Source organism: Trachypithecus francoisi, unplaced genomic scaffold (assembly GCF_009764315.1).
Source record: "Trachypithecus francoisi isolate TF-2019V2 unplaced genomic scaffold, Tfra_2.0 Contig01558, whole genome shotgun sequence".
Taxonomy (NCBI): domain Eukaryota; kingdom Metazoa; phylum Chordata; class Mammalia; order Primates; family Cercopithecidae; genus Trachypithecus; species Trachypithecus francoisi.
This window is the reverse complement of record NW_022681440.1, coordinates 1-24878: the sequence shown is the minus strand read 5'-3', so window position 1 is coordinate 24878 and position 24878 is coordinate 1. Positions and strand designations below refer to the sequence as shown.

Here is a 24878-nt window from a genome sequence, read left to right as displayed (position 1 = left end):
GGTGCAGATGTGGGTATGAGAGGAAAGAGGCCTCCAGGAGCAGCAAGTATATTCCCACACATGCTGAGGGTGTCCAGGGGCCCCAGCAGACACAGGGTGTGTGGACCTTGGGCAGGGTCCATGGTTTTGACCTGGTAGGGAAGGGCAGTCGTGGAACACAGGGTGCACGTTAGAATGGGGCAGGGTGGGGGCTGCGTGGGAGTGAGCTCCGAGGACTGGCCACCTCCCAGCTCTTTGGAGTGCACCGCCCTGTCCCTCCCCTCAGTCCTTTGTCCACTGTCCTGCAGGGAGGGTCCTGGTGCTGTCTGTGCCACACAGCAACTCCTGGGCCTGCAGATCCAGCTGCCACAGGCAGGAGGTCCGAGTCCCTGCCCTTTGAATGTCTTTCCCAGCTCCTCTCAGGCTGTCTATGTGTCTGCTGTTGTTGCATTTTACAATACACTATGAGAGAATAAGTCCACTGAGCAGCTTTAAAAGTATGGCTACATCCTACATCTGTGGCTCTTCCCAAGTAAAGGAAGGTTTATCTCCTCTCCTCTTGAATCTACTCTGCGTGATATTTTGACAAGTGAAATAATCCTGACTTAGTGCTATGTTCTTTTCTGGAATCAGGTACTAATTAACTGGTATCTTTCACTTCCTCAGTATGGGATGGTGCTGTGGCCTGAATATTTTCGTCCCTCTGAAATCCATATGTTTACAGCTTAAACCCCAAGGTGATAGCATCAAGGGGTGTGGGCTTTATCCAGTGATCAGATCAGGAGGACACGGTCCTCCTGAATGGGATTCATGCCCTTATAGAAGCGACCGCAGAGCACCTCGTCATTCCTTCCACCATGTGAGGACATGTCACTGAACACAGGTCCCGCGGCTCGCCACTTGCGGCAGCGATAACTGGACAGAGGTGTGGTAGAAAGAGAGCGACTTTATAAACCAAAACTAGTGAGGGGGAAATGGCTGGATTCACATCAAAGCAACCATTTCAAGGTTTTGGGGAGAAGACAAGAGTTTAAAAAGGGGAACTTCACATGGGAGGCATGCAGGAGTTAAGCTGGGTGTGAGGTCTGTGTGTCTTGTTTCGGTGGCTACCTTGGGTCTCTGTCCACCTGGCTCAAGGGCTGGTGTCTTCTCCACAACGGCTGCGCTGTTGACTAGAGGCCTTGAGGTAATCTGTGGAATATTCCAAGATACGGGAGTCAACATGTTAACTTAGCTCATTGTAGTTTCTGACATTTGAATTCAAGACCCAACTAAGATGACTGAAAAACATCCAAACTACCAAACTCAGAGAACCTGATGCAAACACAGTGCAGTGCACAAGGACAGGAGATGAGAGCAGAGGACCGGTGTGCTGGGCACAGCCTGGGCATCAGGCTCCCAGGTAAATTATTTGATGCACAGCCCCGTGGGAGAACAGCCTTTTTTTTTTTTTGACAGAATCTTGCTCTGTCGCCCAGGCTAAAGTGCAAAGGTGTGATCTCAGCTTACTGCAACCTCTGTCTCCTAGGTTCAAGCCATTCTCATGCCTCAGCCTCCCAAGTAGCTGGGATTACAGGCTCCTGCCACCATGCCTGGCTAATTTTTTTTTTTTTTTTTTTAGTAGAGATGAAGTTTCACCATGTTGGCCAATCTTGTCTTGAACTCCTGACCTCAGGTGATCCACCCGCCTTGGCCTCCCAAAGTGCTGGGATTACAGGCATGAGCCATTGTGCCCAGCCGAGAACAGCCTTATCGAGGCTGATCAGCAGTGAGGGAGGGACGGCTACAGGAGAGGCTGGAAGCACAGCGAATGAGATCAGGGATGGGGAGCTTCTTGGTTGATATTCAGAGCTAGAGGAATTCCAGGCCCTGGCAGAGTTAGTGGGTACCTAGTGGGTGAAACAAAGATTGTTGGAACAAAGATTACTGAGGGTCACTGTTATTCAAAGGTAAAAGTAGTGAGAGATTGGGAGGGTGACCTGCCAGGTAATATCAGAGTGAACTCTTTTTCCAGGATTCTTAATGAATTATTTGGCTTTCAGCAGTAAAGAAAAAAATACACATATTCAGAAAAGGGAACAAATCCTTTTTCCATCCGTTACATTCTGCTTTTTCTTGTAAGCAGAGTTCAGAAAAATCAAACAGAGAAAGAAAAAATAGCCTATGTCTTTTATTGTAGAATAAAATTTCACGCGGATGTTTCAGAAATGCAGGGAAGCATTTATTGAAGACTCTTGCAATAGAAGTCAAAATGTTGCAATAGGGAAAACGGTTGCCCTACACTCTCCTAAAGCCAAAGGCAGGAGAATTTAAGCCCTGTGGGGAGCTAGCGGGATAGTTCTGGAGGCCGTTAGGAGGGAAGTTGTCCAGTGTGATTGGGCCATCTGTGTTGGCTAATTTGTGCTTATTGGAGTTAGGCTTTTATCCTCCTACAGAGACATGGCTGCTATACCCTTGCATAATTACATTTATAGGGATGAGGCATCTGACTTACTCTTTTATTGTCCTCCCGTATGAGTGGCTCCAGGTAGAAAATCTCTCGTACATCATCAGTGAACCTAGACTGTACCTGCATCCTGGGGAACAGTTCTGGATCTCATCCAAGGCTGAGCGAGTTGCCCTGTTTGGAGACCCTCACACCTCTCCCTGAATTCTCTGTCCTAGAGTTTGCAACTGTCATCGCCCACCCTAGACCGCAGCAGCAGATGCCACATGTGGTGCTCCCAGTGTGCCTTTATCCACACAGAGGAGCAGGGAGGCTCCATCCTCGTCTGACTCTTTCCCTAGGATTGATGGAGGCTTCCAAGCAAATAGGCCCGAATTCTACTCCATCCTTCTCTGTTGCAACAGCAATTTCTCTCATTTCAGTGGAGGTTGACCTCCTCCTGCCTATCTCTTGCCCTGATGCTATTCTCTCCATTGAACATGCTGCTCTACTCCTTCGTTCAGTGTCTCCATGTTTTAAATATCTTTATGCTTAACCATACAATTTTTTATTGCCACTGCAAGCCAAAATAATCTCTTTTATCTTCTAAAGTCCTAATGCTTCATGAAGCCACATTTTGCCCAAGGTATTTTTCTATATTTCTGCCTTTAATATAGGGGAGGCTGCAGTAGGAGGCAGGACAGCAGGGGGCGCTGTGGCCTTTCCGGCAAATGCTTAATGTTTTTAATTTGTTTCTTAAAGGTATGCTATGACAGGAACTAGAAACAAGGACTGTCTTAACTCTGTAGTTTTCAGGTTTATTCTAGACAGTTTTGTAATAACAATGTGATTTTATAATAATATGTGAAGTTAGAGATGGTTAATTAATTCACTCACGATGAATTTACTGATCTCCTGTGATGTATCAGGCACTCATCTATGCACTGTGGTATGATGAGCCTAACATGCAGTTTCCCTTCTAGCATAAGAAGACACATGTTACGAAGAGTCAGTGAAGTGTACAGAAGGTGAGAGGGTTATAATTCTGAAGTTAGCCATAAAGAGAACCAGAGGGATGGAGGTCACCAGGGGGAACTTGTTGCAATTTAAAAGTGACAAATTGAGGAAGAACACAGTGACAAAGTGAAGTTTTAGCTGAGACCCCAGAGCTGGGGAGCCAGCCAGGCAGAATTCTTGGTGAAGTGCAGATGCCCTGAGATGGAGTCAGCCTGGTCCACGTGACAGTTTAGATCCACATGACAGAGTTAGTTCATGACCGGAGGACTTTGAATCAGTGATAGTGAACCAGAAACCAAAGAAGGGTGCACAGTCTTCACACCCTGAATCCTATTGGGTCCATCACTGTCACTGTCTAAACAAGGGGAAGAGCTGGGACCATTTCTCTGTCAGACCCATTGTGTCCTCCCTTGGATCTATATTGGGTTCCCTAGCCATGCAGCATCTCAGTGGGGTGTGTGGACCCCTGAGCTGCCTCTTCAGACAGGCAGAGCCTCAATGTCGGGCTAAACGTGCTTAGAATCTGCATGGGGTGGGCGTGGGGAACACCTGCCCCCTTCTCCTGGACTCTGGGCATTGGTGGTTGGTGTTGGTGGTCACAGCAGTGTCTGGGCCATGAGATGTCTTAGCCTGTAATGGTGAATAACCCACTAGAGACACGTTCCTTTATTGAAGCCTGTAACCTCTCCGTCCCACTCAAACTCCTTGCGTCATTTTACGAGTGACCCACCTGCTACGAGTAGCCATGGCTTGGATATAGTTTCTTTTTCAAACATGTGTTTTAAATTCGCCAACTGCAACTACCAGATCCAGAGAAAATACGAGGGGCTCACGCTGGATTACTGAAAGTGGTCATGTCCTGAAAGGTCATTTGTAGGACATATTGGACAAGGGTTCAAGGGTCAGTGGGAATCAGGGGAGGGAAAGGGAGAGCAGACAGGAGGAAAGGTCATGTCACAGCAAGTTGTCAGCCGGGTTCTCAGGGACGCCGGGGTTAGGTAGTGACTCTTTCCTCTTGGAGGGGAGGAGGAAGACAGGCTAAGGAAGGTGCAGATCCTACGTGTGCTGGGCCTCGTGGGGAGGCTGCAGTAGGAGGCAGGACAGCAGGGGGCGCTGTGGCCTTCCCGGCAAATGCTCTGAGCATCTCAGAGGGCGCCCCTGATTCATTCCGTTTCCCCAGACCTGGTTTCTTGCTCACTCACTGATGTGCTGAAAGTTTGGGGTATCAGAGCCTCAGTGCCCTGCAGCACCAACAGGGCCGCCAAGGTCCTGATGAAATTTATCTCCTCTCTTCTCTTTTCCCCTCCGAAGTTGTATTTTCCAAGTAGAATCAGGTTCTCAGCGACTTTAAGGCAACCCAAGAGAGTGCACGTTGCAAAGTGCAGTGGAGTATTTGTGTATGTGGGTTTTCTGGGTGTGAAGACGACTTTATGGGAGTGAAATCCAGGTCTTAGTAGATGTGGCTGGAGGGTGCTCTTAATGAGGACATCCTGGTGTGGGCTGCTGTGCTTTCTGTTCCATGCATCCCGCCTTTGCTAACAACCCATTTCCCTCTTGATTAAAGTTGTTTCAGTGGATCTCCTGTAACCCTATGTCTTAAAAGGCAAATGTGTGACCTGGACACGTTCAATAAAACTCCAATTCTTTAGCACAGACAATGCTGGTTTTCCTGGAGAAGTAACAATTTTGTGACTGCATAAACTTTAGGCTGACTCTTGAGTGTTTGCCCAGCACACAATGGATCCGATGAAAATGAGGCAGAGTGAAAAGGCAGAGCAGTGGATGGGGAGATCGGTGGTGACACTGGACCTTCATTTCAACTGAGGTTTGAAGCTCAAATTCCTGCTTGAAATTCCTAAAAATTTGAATTTTAGTTTGTTCAAAAATGTGATTTAGGTTTCTGGTACGTGTATCCCAAATGTGTTGACACAGAAACATATCACACATTAAAGAGGTGTAAACACAGAAGTCTTATCAGAAGGCATTTATTTGGGATGAGGAAAGGAAACTGAGGACCAGGTATAGGAGTAACAGCAATTCCCTGGAGCTCTGAAGGCAAATTATGAGCTCGTTTTTCTCTCTTCCGCAAGCTCAGCGGCAGCAGTACAGGTAGCGTACTCCAGGAGCACTGCAAGTCCCTCTTCGGTGTTCTCCAGGACGGCAGGAGTATCGTCTGCAGGTGCAGGCCAAGCCCCTCGTTGAATCTACAGACACAGAGAGAGCATCCGAAATTGAGCACCAAGGTCAACAGTGGGTGGTAAAGGGAATCTTGGAGAAGTCACATGCTGGCTAATGAGTGATGTTGGCTGCATTAGGCCAGTAGCATGAACAACCTCAGTCAATAGGAATAAATACACAGAGCAGTGCTGGTCACACAGGATTTGAGACTCATTCTCATTTGCTTTCATTTTTGTGCTTCTGCCCCATCACACACACACACCTGAACACACTGTTAGGCCCATCCTCAGTCTTTAAAAGATTCTCTATAGACAGAGTAAAATATTCTCCCAATAGTTAAGTCTACTTGTTTAGATCCAGAACGAACCAGTTAGTATGTCTCTCTGTATTTTAAACATAGTGAATTTCACAGACATATCTTGGAATGAAGTTTTGGGAGAAGAAAATCTCTTAGATTTATTTGACCCTCTACTCAATTTATAGAAGAGAAAACCAAGGCTCAGAGATGCTAAGTGAAGTCACCTAAGTGACATGGGCCACTGAGACTCCATTCCAGACTCTATCTCCCATCTGTCCCTCTAGACTCTGCAGCTCCGCATGCCAGCCTCTCTCACCTGAAACCTGAAGAGTGGCACTTTCGTCCCATGCAAAGGAATCAACCACTTCCTGATCATCTGCTCTAGGCTGCTCCTGGTCTGTAGCTCTTGCCTGGAGTGACTCCGCCTGAGCCTGCAGGGCCACCAGGAGAATGGCAGCAAGGAGAGCAAGGGTCCTCATGGCTGGGGTCACCTGGAGGAGGGAGAGCAGGAGCAGATGTGTGGGGAGGGAGGAGCCTGCCTAGAGTTATAGCTGGGAGAACACTCAGAGACAAGAAACCTTCTTGAACCTTCTCAGTGAGAGGAGGTAGACATTTCTTTGGAGAGGGTGTGGGTATCCATTGACCTCAATGTCCTTCCTTTCCTTCTCTGCTCTCCCAGCTTTCATTCTAGCATGCATCTCTATGTTGAGTGTCTGTGCTGGGTTGGTGTTGATGATAGTGTTGATGAGGACCCTGCCATGTTTTCCTGCTTTCAGCTGCCTAAATATTTTCTCTTACACTATGAAAAGAAAGAGTGCTTTCATTCAATGAATCCAGGGAACAAATGCCTCTTACTTTGTGAAGATGGGCTCTACTCTTCTCTGGAAGTCTAGACCTGGACCCAGCGGTTTTTCATTGCAGGCTTTGAAGTCATTATCACCCTCATGAAGGGGTTTTTGAGGTTATGGGGTGAGGAGTCTCCTGTAGGCGCCAGGGTAGAGAGGACAATGACCTCACCAGGCTATAGGTAAAACAAGCTCAGTGATACAAACAGTCATCTAAGGCTAAAAATGTGTATTAGTTCCATCTCTATTTAGGTGTGAGTGACAAAAATTATATATGTGTAATGTATACTACCTTGAGTTGATATATGTATATATTTGGACCTTTATCTTATATCACGTAGAAAAATCAAGTCAAAATGATTAGAAGACCTAAACATAGACCTGAAACCATAAAATGATGAGAGGAACAGATGAAGATAAAGCTTTGGTGTTGCTGTGGGTAATGATTTCTTGGCTATGACATCAAAGGCACAGACAACAAGGGGGAAAAGAGACAAGTGGAGATGCATTGAACGCTAATGCATCTGCACAGCAAAAGAAGCAATCACCTGAGTGAAAAGGCAACCCAGAAAATGAGAGAAAATATTTGCAAACCCTACATGATAGAAAGGGTAAATATCCGAATACATAAGGAAGTCAAACAACTCAATCGCAAAAAACAAGTAACCTGATTGGAAAACAGACCAATGACCTGAATAGACTTCTCTCAAAAGAATGTTCTAAAGAGCTACGATCATCTTTACTGGACTTATGAAGTAGGACACGTGTGTTTAGAAGGAAATTCCTTGAGTTTCTCTATTAATTGAGCTGGTAGCCAATGCTCCCAGCAGCCCCCAGAGGTTCAGACAGAAATGCACAGCAGGGGATTCACCCACTAGGTCCCTCTGGGGTGGCCCAGGAGTCACAGGTCAGATTGGGGGCACAGGTTCAATGTTGAAACCTCAATGTGAAAGTTTAAATTTTGTGTTACTTACAGATCCTCAAGCTAGGCAGGGCGAGCAGAGAGGGCAGACAGCAGTCCTGTGTTCCAGGTCTTATGCAGCAAGAGCAGCTGTGCACATCCCAGAGAAGACTTCCCCTGTTTATAGGTCTTTGGGACTCAGGTGTCCTAATTTCCAGGGTTATTTCCTGTTGGGTACATTAAATAACTCTGGTGACAAGGACAGTTGAGAAATTTTGTGTGAAGCTTGGGTTCAAACAGGCATCCACAGAAGGACCTCTCATTTACCTTGATCAGCCCTGGCCAAGTCCAAGTAGCAACCAACTATGAATTCTCCATGACTCCTAAGACAATTGAGCCCACAGTGCCTATGCTGGTGGCTAAGGCTGAGCTACCTGGACCGAGGGAATATTTAAAGCCACCAGGAAAGGACAGCTTGTGTACTGTAGTATACACTCTGTAAGGAGACTAGGAAAAAAGCGCTAACCTACACACTGAGGAGGATTTGGGATTTTGTTTTCGATCAGCCTGTGCAGGCCCTGGGGTCTAACCATAAATACACATCAAAGCCATTCAGCCAAGCTGAGATGTTGGTGAACACCTGGGTGAGACTGAGTACCACCTGGGCTTGTCTTGCTAAGCAGGTCAGGTTTTGCTGGACTCTCCTGAGTTAAGCAAGTACATGAAGCACGGGGTGCCCTAGAGGGGACAGTTGTCTCCTGCTTGGCAATTAGATACTTTGAGGCTAAATAATTGTCTAGGAGTAAGAGTGAAAGTGTTTTCAGTAATCTTAAGGTGGGATGAGGTGTCTCAGGTCTTGTTAGGGGTGATTGCTGTTCCAGAGCAGTGGGGTCACTGTCACTCTGAGGAAGTAGTGAGTTCCTGATCTCTAGCAGGCCCAGGAATTTCACCATTTGAGGAAGTGGCTCTGGTTTCATCCCAGCAGAGGAACAAATTTGGGGTCTTTGGGGAACTGGGACCAGGAGATGGTTTTAGGTTCTAGGGCATTAGTAGGTGCCCTGTGAGGGCCCAGTGGATGTGGGTATAGACAGAAAATGAGAAGGGGTGGGCGTGTATGTGGGGAAGGTCCCATGATTGTGGGAACATCCAGTGACCTGCAGAAGTCAAACCTGGACCAGCCTCCTGCACACAGAACACTCAGGCATTTTCTCAGTAACATATGAGAGAACTATTATTGGGAGAGCTGGTTAGGTTTGGGTGTGGTGTTGTTAACGCACACATCTCAGAAGCCCATATTTTTTGGCTAACTTGTAGGGCAGCTCCACGATCTGACCTAGTTCCTTTGGTTTCCTTGCTGTCGGAGATATAGCTAATGGGGTTATTCTGAAGACAAATGGTGATCTCACAAAATACCACTGTATTGGGTCATCTGCAGAGTACTCAACAAAGCCTGAGCTGAGGAAGTGGTATGGCAAGGGTCGGGGTATGTGTTATACACCAGCGTCATGTGCTGGGGTAGGGAGTGTAGCAGTAAGGAGTAAGGAGTATCCTATAGTAGTAAGGAGAGGTTGCTTTGCTGGTGACCCCACAGTCAAGGCGAGTTTCCTTGGTGTCTCCAATTCCAGCGAGGCCATTGCCTCCCTTGGCAACCCCTTGGGCAGGGGTGCTGTCATCTGAAGTCATGGCCATTCCCATGGGGGTGTCCTTCCCAGGTGGCCACCCACGAAGGGAAGTGGGGGTCTGGGCATTCGCTTTACTGCTGCTGTTGCACAGGCTGTTAGCCCTGTGGGTCTTCAGGGAAGCATTCAGAGAAGGTTGAGCTGTGTTTTCCTTAGTGGTGTAGGACGTTTCCATCCACAACTCTTATACATCAGAGCACATGCATATCCTTGAGCCTGTGATCATTTTGGAAGCTGTCTCTGCACGTGAGGCTCCAATGTGCAAGCTGCAGTTTGGGTGTGTGCTGTGCTGTGGCGTTGTTAGCTAGTCTGAATTCACACCTGGCATTGGGAGGGCCACCTGCTGGTCTTTATTTTTTTTTTTCTTTTAGACGGAGTTTCACTCTTGTTGCCTAGGCTGGAGTACAATGGTGTGATCTCGGCTCAATCTCTGCCTCCTGGGTTCAAGCGATTCTACTGTTTCAGCATCCCGTGTAGCTGAGATTACAAGCATGCACCACCATTCCCAGCTAATTTTGTATTTTTAGTAGAGATTGGGTTTCTCCATGTTGGTCAGGCTCGTCTTGAACTCCTGACCTCAGGTGATCCACCCGCCTCAGCCTCCCAAAGTGCTGGGAGTACAGGCATGAGCCACCTGCTGGTTTTTCAAATGTTATTTGTGATTGTGAAGGCTGCTGGTGTTTAAGCTTTATGCCATTGGACCCATTCAATATCTAAGGATTGAGTTGCCTGCCTTGGACGGAGGTCAGGTGGCATTTGAGGCACAGCCCCTCTAGCATTCCAGCACTTCCCACCTTTCCAGCCTGGGGTACAAGTTCTGACCAGGGCAGTCCTGTTCTAGCAACTTTTGGGCTTCGGATCCTGAGTCTGACAGTAGCTCCACAAGCCATGGGTACATAACATACCAAATGATCGGCCATAAAGAGCACTGGCATCTTATCACTCAGGGCTTCGATATTGACATCGATTATGGGGTTAGCTTTCACCAACATTTCTTCAGAGTCTTTCTCCACCATTGACACAGGCTACATTTGGGAATGGTACTTCCATGTGATCATCAGCTAATGTAGACTATGCCCACTAGTCTGAAGGCTTCTCTTTGTTTATTGACTCAGTCTGTGCCCTTTCTGGGCCTTGGAGCAATAATCCCTACTCCCTCCAGGGAGGGGTGAGTGGGAGACATTAGCTACCTTTCAAAGTAGTAAGAACTGGAGCTTCTGCTGGAAGCTGCACATCAAGAGGGGAGGTGTGGTGTTGCTGAAGCACTGTGGCCCTGCTGGGTGCCAGTGGGCCTGGGCCATCAGTCCTTAGGGGATCACAGCTTATTATCCATCCACAGTCTGTTGTCCAGTAAACGTTTGATGTTGAGACGATGGACCTCTTACACAGTACGAGGAGTTCTCATTATTGGAGCAAATGTGAATGATACTATCTCTAAGGGAAAAGTAACCTGACTCTTCTGTGATTACCAAAGTGCTCACTATGGTGGGCCCGGCCTAATTGTGATGAGGCACTGGTGGCCACAGGGTGGAGAGTTAAGAAAGTTAGGACTCTCAGAAGGAGCTTGGTCCCCCTGGGGTTTCATAGCCCATGCCACAGCTTCAATAAGAATGACTTTAGGAGGCCACTGTGCTGCTTGAGGAGGCTGGTGGCTTGGGGGAAATGGGCCCAGTGAGAGTCCCCTAAACCCTCATGCTGTGGTGCCCATTCCTATGTCACCACCGCTGCCTTGAAGTGGGAGCCTAGATCTTGATCAATGATGTTGGGTGGTTTCCGAGAGGGAAAGTTCACAGAACAAATGTCACAGCAAGAGAGTACCTGCTACACCAAGCGTCTTGGGTTGGAAGAGTCAATGGAAGTGCGGGGTTGTGTGTCTGCTTCTGCACAGCAGAAGGTGCTGGCTGCATGGGAGGGACCCAGTGAAGTCAATGCGCTGAAAGGGTGACAGCCCAGGAACAAGGGAGTGCTGGCCACAGCCTGTGTTAACCAGGGCATGGCATCTGCATTCAAGCATCCCTTGCTTGGCAGGAGATCTGGTGGGAGGCACCAGTGGCCTAGGGTACCCTGTAAAGCGGCCACAGCCCCCAGCACCAAAAGTTGGGGGGTGCCACTTTTGTTTGAGGGCCAGGATGCCATTCTCTCCACTGCTTATGCTGCTCTAGCCCTTCTTCTAATCTATTCACATTTTCAATATCTTTGTATTTCACCATGAAATCCTTTATTGCCACTCGAAGACAAAATGATCTCTGCCTTTCTCCTGAAGTCCTGATGCTTCATGAAGCCACATTTTACCCAGGATATTTTTCTACATTTCAGACTTCAGTGTTTTTAATTTGTTTCTTAAAGTTTTGCTATCACAGACACTAGACACATGGACTGCCTTACCTCAGTAGGTTTCAGTTTTTTCCTATAGAGTTTAGTGATAATAATACAATTCTATATAATTACATGACATTGGTTATAATTAATTTATCCATAACGAATTTGTCGATCCCCTACTATGTGTTAGGCAGCTAACTATGCACTGTGGTATAACGATGAGCAAAACATGCCGCTCGCCTTCTATTGTAGGGAGAGAAATGTTACAGATAGTAAGTGAAATGTACAGAAGGTGAGATGATTACAATTCCACAGTTAGCAATAAAGAGAACAAGAGGGATGGAGGCCACGAGGCCACTAGGGGAACTTGTTGCAATTTAAAATTGAGAAATTGAGAAAGACCCTCAGTGACAAGGTGAAATTTTAGCTGAGACTCCAGGTCTAGGCAACCAGCTGGTGCCCTTCTGGGTGCAGTGCAGATGCCCCGAGATGGAATCAGCTCAACCCCCATGACAGTTTGGAACAATATGGAAAGTAACTTATGACTGCATGATTTTGAATCAGTGGCAGTTATTAGAAACCAAGGAAGGATCCTGCTCTTCAAACCGTGAATCCCAATATGTTTCTGTCACTGTCTCAACAAAAGGAAGAGCTCAGACCATTTCTCTGTCACACACAGACCTACTGTATCTTCCCTGGGACCTATATTGAGTTCCTCAGCCATGCGGTGTCTCAGACGGGTGCCTGGACCCCTGAGCTGCTTCTTCAGATAGGCAGAGCCTCAGTCTGGGGCCAAGATCTGCTCAGAATCTGCATGGGGTGGACGTGGAAAACACCTGCATTCTTCTCCTGGGCTCTGGGCATTTGTTGTCAGTGTTGGTGGTCACGGCAGTGTCTGGGCCATGAGATGATTTAGTCAGAAATGGTGAACAACCCACTTGAGGCACCTTCCTTTCTTTGAAGCCTGTAATTTTTCTGTCCCACTCAAACTCCTTGGGGGCATTTTAACAGTGACCACCCGCTAAGAGTATGTGTGGCTTGAATATAGTTTTCTTGTTTTTCCAAACATGTGTTTTGAAATCACTGACTGCAACTACGCGATCCAGAGTAAATATGAGGGGCTCACACTGGACTCCCTCTCTGGGCTGGCGGGGGTCATGTCCTGAAAGGACCTTTACAGGACACATTGGACAACAGTTCAAGGGTCTGTGGGAATCAGGGGAGCGAAAGAGAGAACAGACAGCAGGAAGGGTCACATCTCACCCCAGCAAGATGTCAGCCTGGCCCTCAGGGACACCAGGGTTAGGCAGTAACCCTGTCCTTTGGGAGGGAGGAGGAAGACAGGCTCAGGAAGGTACAGACCCTACGTGTGCTGTGCCTGGTGGGGAGGCTGCAGTTGGAGGCAGGACAACAGGGGGCGCTGTGGCCTCCCCGGCAAATGCTCTGCGCATCTCAGAGGGCGCTCCTGGTTCATTCCCTTTCCCCAGACCTGATTTCTTGCTCACTCACTCATGTGCAGGATGTTTTGGGAATTAGAACCTCAGCGCCCTGCAGCACCAGCAGGGACTCAGGTTACTTGGAGAACTCTTGTCCCTCTCTTCACTTTTCCTAATGTCTTAGAAGCAGTATTTTCTAGGCAGAACCAGATTTTCTGCACCTTTAAGGTAACCCAAGAGAGTACCTGTCACCCAGGGCAGTGAATTGTGTGTGCGCGTTTTCTATGTGTGTAGACAACTTTATGTGTATGAAATCTAGATTTTAGTAGATGTGGCTGGAAAACACTCTTAATGAGGACGTCCCAGCGGGGTGCCCCGTGCTTTCTGTTCTACTCATCACATCTTTGTAACAGCCAGTTCCACTTTAATTGAATTGTTTTTTCCCATGGAGCTGATACTACATCAGGTCTAAAAAGCAGATGTACGATCCAGAACTGCTCAGGGAAACTCAAATACTTCTGGAAAGAACATGCTGGCTTTTCCTGAGGAGTAGCAATGTTATGGCTGTATATGCTTGAAGCTGACAGTGATGGTTTATGGAACACATAAGCATTATCTTTGCGTGAATCCAGTCAAAACGAGGCAGAGTGAAAAGGCAGAGCAGTAGATGGGGAGATGAGCAGCATCGTTAGAGCTTTCCTAACAATGTGTGTCTGAAACCTTTGTTCATCTCCAATCTTCCTAGAATTGGAACTGGCTTTTGTTTAACATATAGAATTTAGGGCTCTGATACTTGCATCCCACAGTCTTGACTAAGACACATATCAAACATTAAAGAGGTGCAAATGCAAAACTTGATACAAGGACTTTATGAGAGATGAGGAAAGGAAGCTGGGGACCAAGTACAGTAGTAATGAAAGTTATCTTCTAGGTCTGGAAGCTAGTTATGTGAACTTACTTTCTTCTGTTTCATAAGCTCAGAGGCAGCAGAATTTGTAGTGAATCTCACTGGAGGTGCAGGTTCCATAGTTGTGTTCTTGAAGATGACAATCTCTTATTCTGCAAGAGCATCTCAAGAGGGTCCTTGGGCCTGGGGATAGAGAGAGCATCAAGCATTAGGACTGGGGTCAGATGTGAGTGGTAGAGAGAATCCCCGTGTAGTTACCTGCTGGGCTGATTGTGTTCATCATGGTGGCAACATCACGGCAGCCACATCACGGCAGCAGCAAGATCAGCCTAATCAATAGGAATCAATGTACACAGCAGTGCTCCTCACAGGCAGGGTTAGAGACCCATTTTCATGTGCTCACCCTTATGTACTCCTGCCCCATCACCCAGGCATCTGATCACATTCTTAGGGCTGTTCCTAGCTTCTAAAACTCTTCTAATAGACCAAGTGAAATGTATTTCTTCAAGAGTGGGCTCTCATCAATGATGCAGGGGAGATGGCCCAGTATGTTTCTGCAGAGCATAAAATAAGTGTGCTTCTCAGAATTGTCATAGAATCAAAAATCTTTGGAGAAAAGTTATCCCTGGAGTATCATCTGGTTCTTTCTTTTTAGTCTACACATGAGGAAATTGAGGCCTGGGGAGGTGATCACCTAAGGGAAAGAGCCAGCTGTTGGGTCTGATTCTAGAGGCTCCTGGTTTTTCCTCTCTAGACTCCTAGCTCTACAATGCTGGTGGCTCTCACCTGAAGCTCTAAAACCTGAGCTTGTGTCCCCTGTGAAGGAGATGGCAAAGTCCTGGCCATCTGTCCCAGGCTGCTCCTGGGCTGCAGTAGCCTTGTCAGCTCTTGCCTGGAGTGGTTCAGCCTGGGCCTGGAGGGGCACCAGGAGAATGGCAGTGAGGAGGGTGAGGGTCCTCATGGCTGGGGTGACCTGGAGGAAGGAGAGGAGGAGCAGATGTGTCGGGAGTGAGAAGCCAGCCTGGATTTATAGCTCTGCTGGGAGAAGGCCTGAGACAGATGCTGCAGTGAGAGGAGGTGGAGCATGTGATTGGTTGTGGGAGGGCTGCCCTTGCCCTCCAGGTCCCTTTTGTGTTCCGGTGTTTTCCCAGCTTTCATCGTAGCTTGAGCCTTTATGTTTAGTGTCTGGACTGGATCCAAGCTGATAGTGAGGCTGAGTACCCTAATTTATTTTTCTGTTTACAATCTACTTGCATATTTTCTCTTTGATATTGAAAAATGTAAAGAAACCATGATTTCATTCATTAAGTTGGGGAACAAATGCCTCTTATTTTCTGAAGATGGGCCCTACCACTTTCTGGAGCCCCAGATCTGAACCCAATGGAGTAGAAAATTAAACCATTGGAGAATTCAGGGACATTTCCACCCTCATGAAGAGGTTATAGGATGTGTAGCCTCCTCCTAGGGCTGGTGTGAAGAGGACAAAATGACTTAATCAGGCTACAGGTGAAATTAGCTCATTAGGATACTAGGTCAAGAATAAGTAAAACTAAAGCCAAAGGATGGGTTGATTTTAAGAAACAAATGTCACTGGACAGATCAGGTAAAATTTGTACCATTAACCTGTTTGTACTTTAAGAAATATCAAAACAATTGACATGCCCATAGCCCTTTTCTAGGATCTTTGTTATTGTTTTAATTATAAAATCTTAAATCAAGCAGATGGAACAACAGGTAGAAAGGGTAATAGGCTCCCATCTGTTCCCCCAGCCCTGCATCTCTGCTCCTGGAAACCACCACTTCCCAATTTTACACTTTCTTCCGCACTTGCTTTTTCCTTCTAATGCTGTGTCTTGTACACTTTGTATATCAAAACACATCGAACTTCAGCGTTACAATTATATCCTATACTATTCCAGCATTTGCACATGCTATCACTTTACTATTTTTATATTGGGAAATATTGTCAACTATAGTTTGTGTATTTCTAAGCTTTTCCATGACAATTTTAAACAGCAATGAATATAATTTTATAGACATCAGTTTGCCTGTAAGTGACAGTATTTTTTGAATATGTCTTTAGAAGTAGAATTCTGGGTTAAAGAGCATGTCTTAAACATTTTGAATTTATTGCTACATTGTCCTCATTAAATATTTGTTTAATACACTAAAAACAAAAATCACTCCAATCATCGCTGTGCCCAGTGGAATTTCTTTTAGAAGGCCCTGGTTGGTGCAAACGTAATTGCGGTTTTTGCATTGTTGAAATTTGCCGTTTGATACTAGAATACATTCTTAAATAAATGTGATTACATTATAGATCATTTTAATGCACATTGGTCACTTTATTTTTTGTTGGTAATGACTTATTACTTGCTATCTACTTTATATTTGTTTTACACTATGGAAATGACGCTAGACAAAAAGCAAATTCCAGCAATTTTGTTATTTGAATTCAAAATGGGTCATAAGGCAGTGGAGACGACTCTCAACATCAGCAATGCATTTGGCCCAGGACAATGCATCCTGATCCACTGCACTAACGAATGTACAGTGCAGTGGTGGTTCGGGAAGCTCTGCAAAGGAGATGAGACCCTTGAAGATGAGGAGCATAGTGGCCGGCCATTGGAAGTTGACAACGACCCACTGAGAACAGTCATTGAAGCTGATTCGCTTACAACTACACAAGAAGTTGCCAAGGAACTCAACATCAACCATTCTGCGGTTGTGCAACATTTGAAGCAAATTGGAAAGGCAAAGAAAGTAAATAAGTGGGTGCCTCACGAGCTGACAAAAAATAAAAAAAAAATTGTCACTTTAAAGTGTCCTCTTATTCTACGAAACAACAACAAACCATTTCTTGATCGGATTGTGATGTGCAACAAAAAGTGGATTTTATATGACAACCAGCAGAGACCAGCTCAATGGTTGGACTGAGAAGAAGTTCCAAAGTACTTCCCAAAGCCAAACTTGCACCAAAAAAAGGTCATGGTCACCGTTTGGTGGTCTGCTGCTGTCTGATCCACTACTGACTCAGATTTCTGAATCTCTGAGAAATCACTACATCTGAGAAATATGCTCAACGAATCCATGATATGCACCAAAAACTACAATGCCTGTAGCTGTCATTGGTCAAAGAAAGGACCCAATTCTTATCAATGCAATGCCCAATGGCATGTCGCACAACCAATGCTTCAAAAGCTGAACGAATTGGGCTACGAAGCTTTGCCTCATCTGCCATATTCACCTGACCTCTCGCCAACCGACTACCACTTCTTTCAGCATCTGGACAACTTTTTGCAAGGAAAATGCTTCTACAATCAGCAGGGTGCAGAAAATGCTTTCCAAGAGTTCATTGAATTCTGAAGCACGAATTTTTACGCTAAAGGAATAAACAAACTTATTTCTCGTTGGCAAAAATGTGTTGATCGTAATGGTTTCTATTTTGATTAACAAAGATGTGTTGGAGCCTAGTTATAATGATTTGAAATTCATGGTCCAAAACTGCAATTACTTTTGCACCAACCTAATGTTTATCAATTGTCATCACCCTTTCTTCCTGCCTATGTTTAAGGCAGCAATATGTTCCTCTAGGAATATTTGATGTCTTAGACTCTCTTGCAGCTCAGTGACCAGTAAACTCTGTTCTGACCAATAAAAGATAATCCCTAGTAGGGATAGTCTTTAAAATAATGAAATAAATTTCTGATTTTGTGTTATATTTTCCCCTTATTGTTTTATGTGGTCTTACTTTTTTCTTCTTGGATCGTGGAAGCACTTGGACTTGCAGAAACAGCTGTCTTTTTACCATGAAGAAGACAATTCCTCCATATGGATGGAGGAGCAGAAAGGTACAAGACTCCTTGGTTCTTGAGGCCATGGTTGAGATATTGTACCCACTCCTGTTTGCCCACATCTAGTTGTGTCATGACTTAGGAGAAACATGATCTTACCTTTGAAATCCACTCTTTATTTGGGTTTCTTGGTCTTCGTGGTTGAAAGCAGCTGGGTACATGTGTTATAGAGCTTTTTAAATCTTTTCCAATGTGATAAGCAAAATTTGACATCACAGTGGAGTCTTGGTTTGCATTTCTCGTGTAAATTAGGGTCAAGGTGATTTAATGCTCCAGAAGCACTTGCATTTATTTTCCCTGAAGTGCTTTTTTTTTTTTTTTAAACCTTCTTGGCCTATTCATTTTTATTGACTGGTAGCATCTCTTTATATGGTTTGAAATTAACTCTTTGTCATATGTATTAGAAATATTTTTAGAATTTGTCTTTATAGGGTTCTTTTGATGTGCAGTTATTTTTATGTAGATTTAAAATTTCTTTGTTGATTTCTGAGTCTTGTGTCTTTCCCCCTTAACCTTGTAAAATTCAGTCTTGCATATGCTCGCTCATGTTATGAGTCAGGGTTGCATTTCCATCTGCTGCCACCCTCCCTGAAGAGGCTGTGCTGTCCCAGGGAGGGCTATCAGGATCCATGCCAATTGGACGTATGAATGGCACATACAGAGGCCCATCAAGTAGGTAGGAAACATGGCCGTAGATGGAACTGCTAGATCAGAGAAACATCAAAGCGACGTTGGGGCAACAAAGGTGCTCTATGTGGTCTATTTCACCTCTTCTGTCCCACTGTGCTGTGCCTCAGTCTTGCCCAAAGTACACACATTTCAGTGTAAACACAGAATTCCATTTCTGAAGGCCCTTACCTCCAATCTTGCACCCAACTGATTTGTACACACAGGGAGCCCATGTCTCTTCCCTCCTCAGAGACATTCAGATCCTGCTTCTGCGCAGGAAGGGCTGGACCTCAAGATGAATCGCAGTTTTGGGGACCTCTTCTTGCTACAATTTTGTGCACCTGTAGACTCCAATGGGTGCATGCTGATGGCCGTATCATTATCTCCAGTCTGTGGAGAGGTCAACGGTACTCTCAGCCACCGTTTTCTGAGAACAATAAGTCTCTTTTACTCAGTAATGATGATCAATGGGAATCCTGATTGGTGGCGTCTGGTAACAAACTTGACTTCAGCTACTTAAAGGATGTGGACCAAAAGATCAGATCCCACGTGCTTCACATGAAATCCCAAAGGAAGGGCTTTACAAAGGCATGTGCCAAGGAGAGCCTGTAATGCTCATGTAAGACTCTCAGTCAGCAAATATCCCTTGAGCATCAGCTGCTGTCAGGTTCTAGGCTCAGAAAACAAATAACCCAGCAACTTACAGAAGCCAGCACTGCAGAATTCAGAGGAATAGAGAGTATAGGGCATGAATGAAGTATCTGGAATTTGGCATCAGCCTTGTTGCTCAATCGTTTTTGACTTTAATTAAGGTAAATAATCTGTCTAATGTTCGTTTTCTCCTTAATGTATATTTCTGAAAAAAATATTTAATGTAAATGGGAGTTAATAGGATTAATGTGACTTAGTTATTATAATGGATGAATATTTCTTAGTAATCAATTCATATTAGCTAATATTAGTACAGTAAATCTTTGTGTGTTTTGAGAATACTGTCTGGTCTATAGGCGATATCCAATTAATAACACTTCTGTGATGTCATACAATGCTGCCTCCAACCTATCATAAATGGGAAGAACACATTAATGTTCTCATTTTACAGAATGCCATAGTTTGGTCCATAGGATTAAAGTGTTGCCTCCAAGGATAAAGGTCCAGCATCGTCAAAGCTAGGTTGGAATCACAGGCCCCTTTTTCCAAATCCCTTCATCTGCTTATGGCATGGGTCCCCAACCCCTGGGCTGAGGACCAGTCCCAGTCCCTGGCCCATTAGGAACCAGAGCACAGAGCAGGAGGTGAGTGAACATTACTACCTGAGCTCCACCTCCTGTCAGATTAGCAGTGGCATTTGATTCTCAAAGGAATGTGGACCCTATTGTGAACTGTGCACTCAAGGGATCTATGCTGCGTGCTCCTTATCAGAATCTAATGCCTGATGATATGAGGTGGAATAGTTTCATCCCCAAACCATCCCTCCATCCCCCACCCGTGGAAAGATTGTCTCCCACCTATTCTTACTGTCAAAAACGTTGTCCCCAGTAAGTACTTAATTAAAGTCAAGTGACTGTCTGGAACAATAGAGGCTTCATGTCCCCCCTGAAGGAGGACAGGACTGGGGCAAGGAGAGAGGGGAGAGAGCAGGTTCCAAGTGTGGAGAGGAAACGTATGATGACGTTCAGTAGAATACTGTGTAGACTGTGCTCACTGAAGGGAAGGTTGTAAACATGGGGAGTGGCAAGTGAGTGTGGACTGGAAATTGTGAATGAGAAGCTTCCTGAAGATGTTCTAGACTCAGCTTCACCTCTTGAGGATGAGGACTTAAGAACAGAAGACGGCGAGTGGAAATGAAACTGCCAAGCACCCTTTTCTCTGTGCTTCCATGCCCTGTAGGGATTCAGAGCCTCACAATGGAAGCCCTACAATGAGACAGGGATGCTATGTCTTGGGATAATCACATTTTGAAAACACGGCCCACCTCTGACTTATTCTTTATGGTTCAATCACATGAGTGAGTTCTTTAAAATGCCTAGTAGGTCTTCAGTGTACATACAGAGTCTGTGTTTTCAATAATCATTTCGGGCTCTTATTTGAGGTTGAGAAAATTACCCTGGTTATTTGGAGACTCTCACACCTCTCCCTGCATTCTCTGTCCTAAAGTTTGCCACTGTTATTGCCCACCCTGGACTGCAGTAGCAGAAGCCACATGTGGTACTCCCAGTAGAGGACAGGATGCTCCGTCCTCGTCTGCCCCCTTCCCTTGGATTGATGGATGCTTCTCCGCACATTGCCCTGAATTCTGCTCCACTCTTCCCTGTTGCAACAGCAATTCCTCTAAATTCAGTGGCGGTCGACCTGACCCTGCGTATTTCTTGTCCCAGTGCCATTTTCTTTACCTGGAATACTGCTCTACCTCTTCTTTTTAAAGTATTGAATTTTTCGATATCTTGTATGTTCCAGTTAAAAATATATCATAAACTCTTTTCTTGCCACTACAGCCAAAATGGCTAGTTTCTTCATTAGAAAGTAGTAATGCTTCACAAAGCCATATTTTACCCATGATATTCTCCTGTTAGTTAAATGATTTTTATTGATTTTTAAAGCAAGGCTGTCACATGGACTAGGCACACGGGTGCTTTATCCCCATAGGTGTCAGGTTTGTTCTATGAAGTTTTGTAATGACAATGTGATTTTGTAATAATATGTGATGTTAGATATGAATAATTAATGTGACCATAGTGAATTTGTTGATCGTCTACTCTTTATTAGGGAGTTGTCTATGCACTATTATCCAATGATGAGTAAAACATGCAGCTCACCTTCTACAGTAGGGACACAAACGTTACAGAAAGCAGGTGAAATGTACAGAATGTAAGATGGTGTGAAATTCTGCAGTTTAAAATAAGAGAAGAAGGGGATTGAGGTTTCCAGGGGGAACTAGCTGCAATTTAAAATTGAGAAATCAGCAAAGCCCTCAGTGACAAAGGGAAGTTTTAGCAGAGACCCCAGGATCTGGGGTGCAAGAAAGGTGAACTTCTGGGTAAAGTGCAAAAGCCATGTGAGGGAGTCAGCCCAGCCCAGTGGACAGTTAGGAGCAATATGCAGAGTTACAGCAAGCACCATGTGACTTCAAGTCAGTGGCCGTTATAGGTACCCAAGGAAGGTTGCCTGGCGATTGCATTCTCAATCTTAATATGTGTCCTTCGCTGTCTAAAGGAGAGGTAGAGCTGGAACCATTTCTCTGTCAGACGTAGATTCATCTATAGTCCCGAAGATCTGTGTTGGGCTCCTCAGCCATGCAGCATCTCAGTGGGGTGCCTGGATCCCTGAGCTGCATCTTCAGACAGGCAGAGCCTCAGTCCAGGGCCGAGACCTGCTCAGAATCTGCATGAAGTGGACGTGGTTAACACCTGCTCCCTCCTCCTGGGGTCTGGGCATTTGTGATTGGTGTTGGTGGTCACAGAAGTGTCTGGACCATGAGATGTTTTAGTGAAGAATGGTGAATAATCCGCTTGAAATGCTGTCTCTTTCTTTGAAGCCTGTAATCTCTCTGTCCCACTCAAACTCCTGTAGCTAGAGCAGCTGTGCACAAACAGGAGAAGACTTCCCTATTTAAGCGTCATTTGGGATCAGGTGTCCTAATATCCTGGGTTACTTTCCGTTGGGTGTATTAAATAACTCTGGTGGCAAGGGCAGTTGAGAAATTTGGTGGGAAGCTGGGGTTCAGACAGGAGTCCAGGGAGGGTCCCCTCATCTGCCTTGGTCAGCCCTGGCCAGGCCCAGGCAGCAACCAATGATGGATTCTCCATGACTCCTAAGACAATGGACCCCGAGGTGCCTGTGCTGGTGGCTGAGGCTGAGCTAAGCTGCAGCAGGGGAATATTTAAAGCCCCCAGGAAAGCCTGGCCTGCATCTCACAGGATACACTTTGTTAGGGAAGCAAGGACGTGATCGCCATGCACAGGAGAGGATGAGGAACCTTCCCTGAACCAGCCTCCCCAGTACCTGAGCTCTCACCATAACAACACATCAAAGCTGATGGCTGGGCTGGGATGTTGCAGAACACATGGGGGAGACTGAATCCCACCTCGGCTCTGTTTCCAGGCAGGGCAGGTTCTGTTGGGTTTGTTAAGGATGTGCACACAGCATGTGGTTCCCTGGAGCGGACAATTGCCTCATTGCTTGGGCAATGGACAGTTTAAGGCTAAGCGAGTGTCTAGGATCATTGGGTCCAAGGACTCCTGAGTTTGCTGCTTGAGACCTAATGTCTCTTGGAAGTCTCTCAGGGAGGCGGCCAAGGTGGCAGCGAGATGGGTGTTCTCAAATACCTTGCTCTTAAGTCAATTCTGAGCAGGCCTAAGAGTCTCCATACACACAGTGTGAGGGGGATGATCACTAGGCACTTGAGATATGCAGGATCGAGCTCCTGTGGTCCCTCATGTGTTATTTGAGGAGAAGTCCTAGGGAGACTCATGCACATTTAAAAATGTACCTCTCTCCACCCTCCTCCTCCTTCTAGTGAGGTAGATGTGATAAGGTTTCTGGAAGTGAGAAAAGAATACAGTCACTCCAGAGGCAATAAATACCTATGGTGAAGTTGCTGAATCCAATGTGCAGGCCAGGCAGCCCCTGCCGCCGTGGGAGGGTTGTGTACAGTGCTGGTCCAGCAGGCTGGGTGCTCAGGGCCTCCCCTGCAGCTCTGCCTGAAGGCAGCAGGCATTGGGCAGGCACAGTCCTATGAAGGATTGTTGGCAGTGGAGTGAGAGGTGAAGCATCTCTCTCAACCTTAAGGAAGGAGGAGGCATCTGAAGCCTTGCTGGGGTGGTCACTGTGGCAGAGCAGTGGGGTTGGCTGTCCCTTTGAGGAAGCAGTGAGTTCCTGATGTGTGGCAGGCCCGGGAACTTTAGCATTGGAGGAAGTGAGCAACAGTCTCATCCCAGCATATGAAAAAATTTGGGCTGCTTAGGGAGACTGAGACCCTGGTGATGGTTTTAGTTTCTGGGGCATTAGTAGGTGCTTGGAGGGGCCCAAGGATGAGGTGATGGGGCAAAATATGAAGGGGTGTGTATGCCCTGGAGGAAGAACTCTGGGTTCTGGTAATGCCCCGTGTTCTGTAGAAGTGAAACCTGGACCTGCTTCCTGTGCACCGAACACACTCCAGTCCATAGGCATTGCCCCAGCACTGCATGAGGGTTATCACTGGAGAGCGGGTTAGATTTGGGCGTGGGATTATTACAACAGGTCTCCTGAGTCCATAGTTTTTGCATAGCTTCTAGGCCGGCCTTCCCATCTGACTGAGGCTCTATGGGTTCCTTGCACCATAAAGTAATGGGATTATACTGCAAGCAAATTGTGATCTCAGCAGAATCCCACTCTAATGAGGTCATTTTTGGGGTAATCAGCAAAGCATGAGGTCAGGGAAGCAGCAAGGCAAGGATTAGGGTAATGGACATGAGCCAGCGCCGTGTCCTGGAGATGGTGAGGTCCGTACCTGTAGCAGTAAGGAGAGGCTGGTTGGTGGTGACCTTGTGGTCAAAGTGATTTTCCTCTACAAGGGACTTAAACAAATAAGTAAGCAAAAAGGAAATAACCCCTTTAAAATGTGTGCCAGGGCATGAACAGATACTTCTCAAAAAAAGACAGACAAGAGTCTAACAAACATATGAAAATATGCTTTATATTACTGATTATTAGAGAAATACAAATTAAAACCTCAAAGAGATATTACCTCACACTAGTCGGAAGGGCTGTTATTAAAAAGTCCAAAAATAACAGATATTGGCAGGACTGCATAGAGAAGAGAATGCTTATACACTATTGGGGGATTGTTAATGAGTTCAGGCACAATGGAAAGCAGTTTAGAGATTTGCCAAATAACTTAACACAGAACTTGCATTCCACCAAATAATCCCACTACTGGGTTTATATCCAAAGAAAACAAATCATTCTGCCTAAAAGACACATGCACTTGTATGTTCACGGCAGCATCATTCACGATAACAAAGACATGGAATCAACTTAGATGTCCATCAGTGGTGGATTGGATGAAGAAAATGTGGTACATATACATCATGGGATGCTGCGGTCATACAAGGAATGAAATTGTGTCATTTGCGGCAAGATGGATGCAGCTAGAAGCCATTATTCTTAGCGATTTAACACAGGAACAGGAAACCAAATATCGCATAATCTCACTTACAAGTGGGAGCCACACAGTGGGTACTCATGGACTCGTGAACATAAAGGTGGGAAGAATAGGCAGCAGGAACTGGGAGAGGGACCAGGGAGGGAGGGGTCAAATGTTGTAGTCCTGCCTACTGTGTAGTATGCTCTCTATCTGGATGACAGGGTAAATTGTACCCAAACCGTCAACA

At 45.8% G+C, this 24878-nt stretch overlaps 1 protein-coding gene across 1 annotated transcript; it reads right to left on the bottom strand.

The window, feature by feature from the left end:
• Positions 1-5392: 5392 nt before the first annotated feature.
• LOC117063667 (neutrophil defensin 4-like) lies at positions 5393-7840 on the bottom strand. The gene is made up of 3 exons (XM_033177517.1): positions 7717-7840; positions 6214-6388; positions 5393-5625 (listed from the first exon to the last, which is right to left on the bottom strand). The coding sequence occupies exons 2-3, from the start codon at positions 6374-6376 to the stop codon at positions 5513-5515; spliced, it is 276 nt and encodes a 91-aa protein (XP_033033408.1). The 5' UTR covers positions 6377-6388; positions 7717-7840; the 3' UTR covers positions 5393-5512.
• Between the last annotated feature and the right edge of the window lie 17038 nt (positions 7841-24878).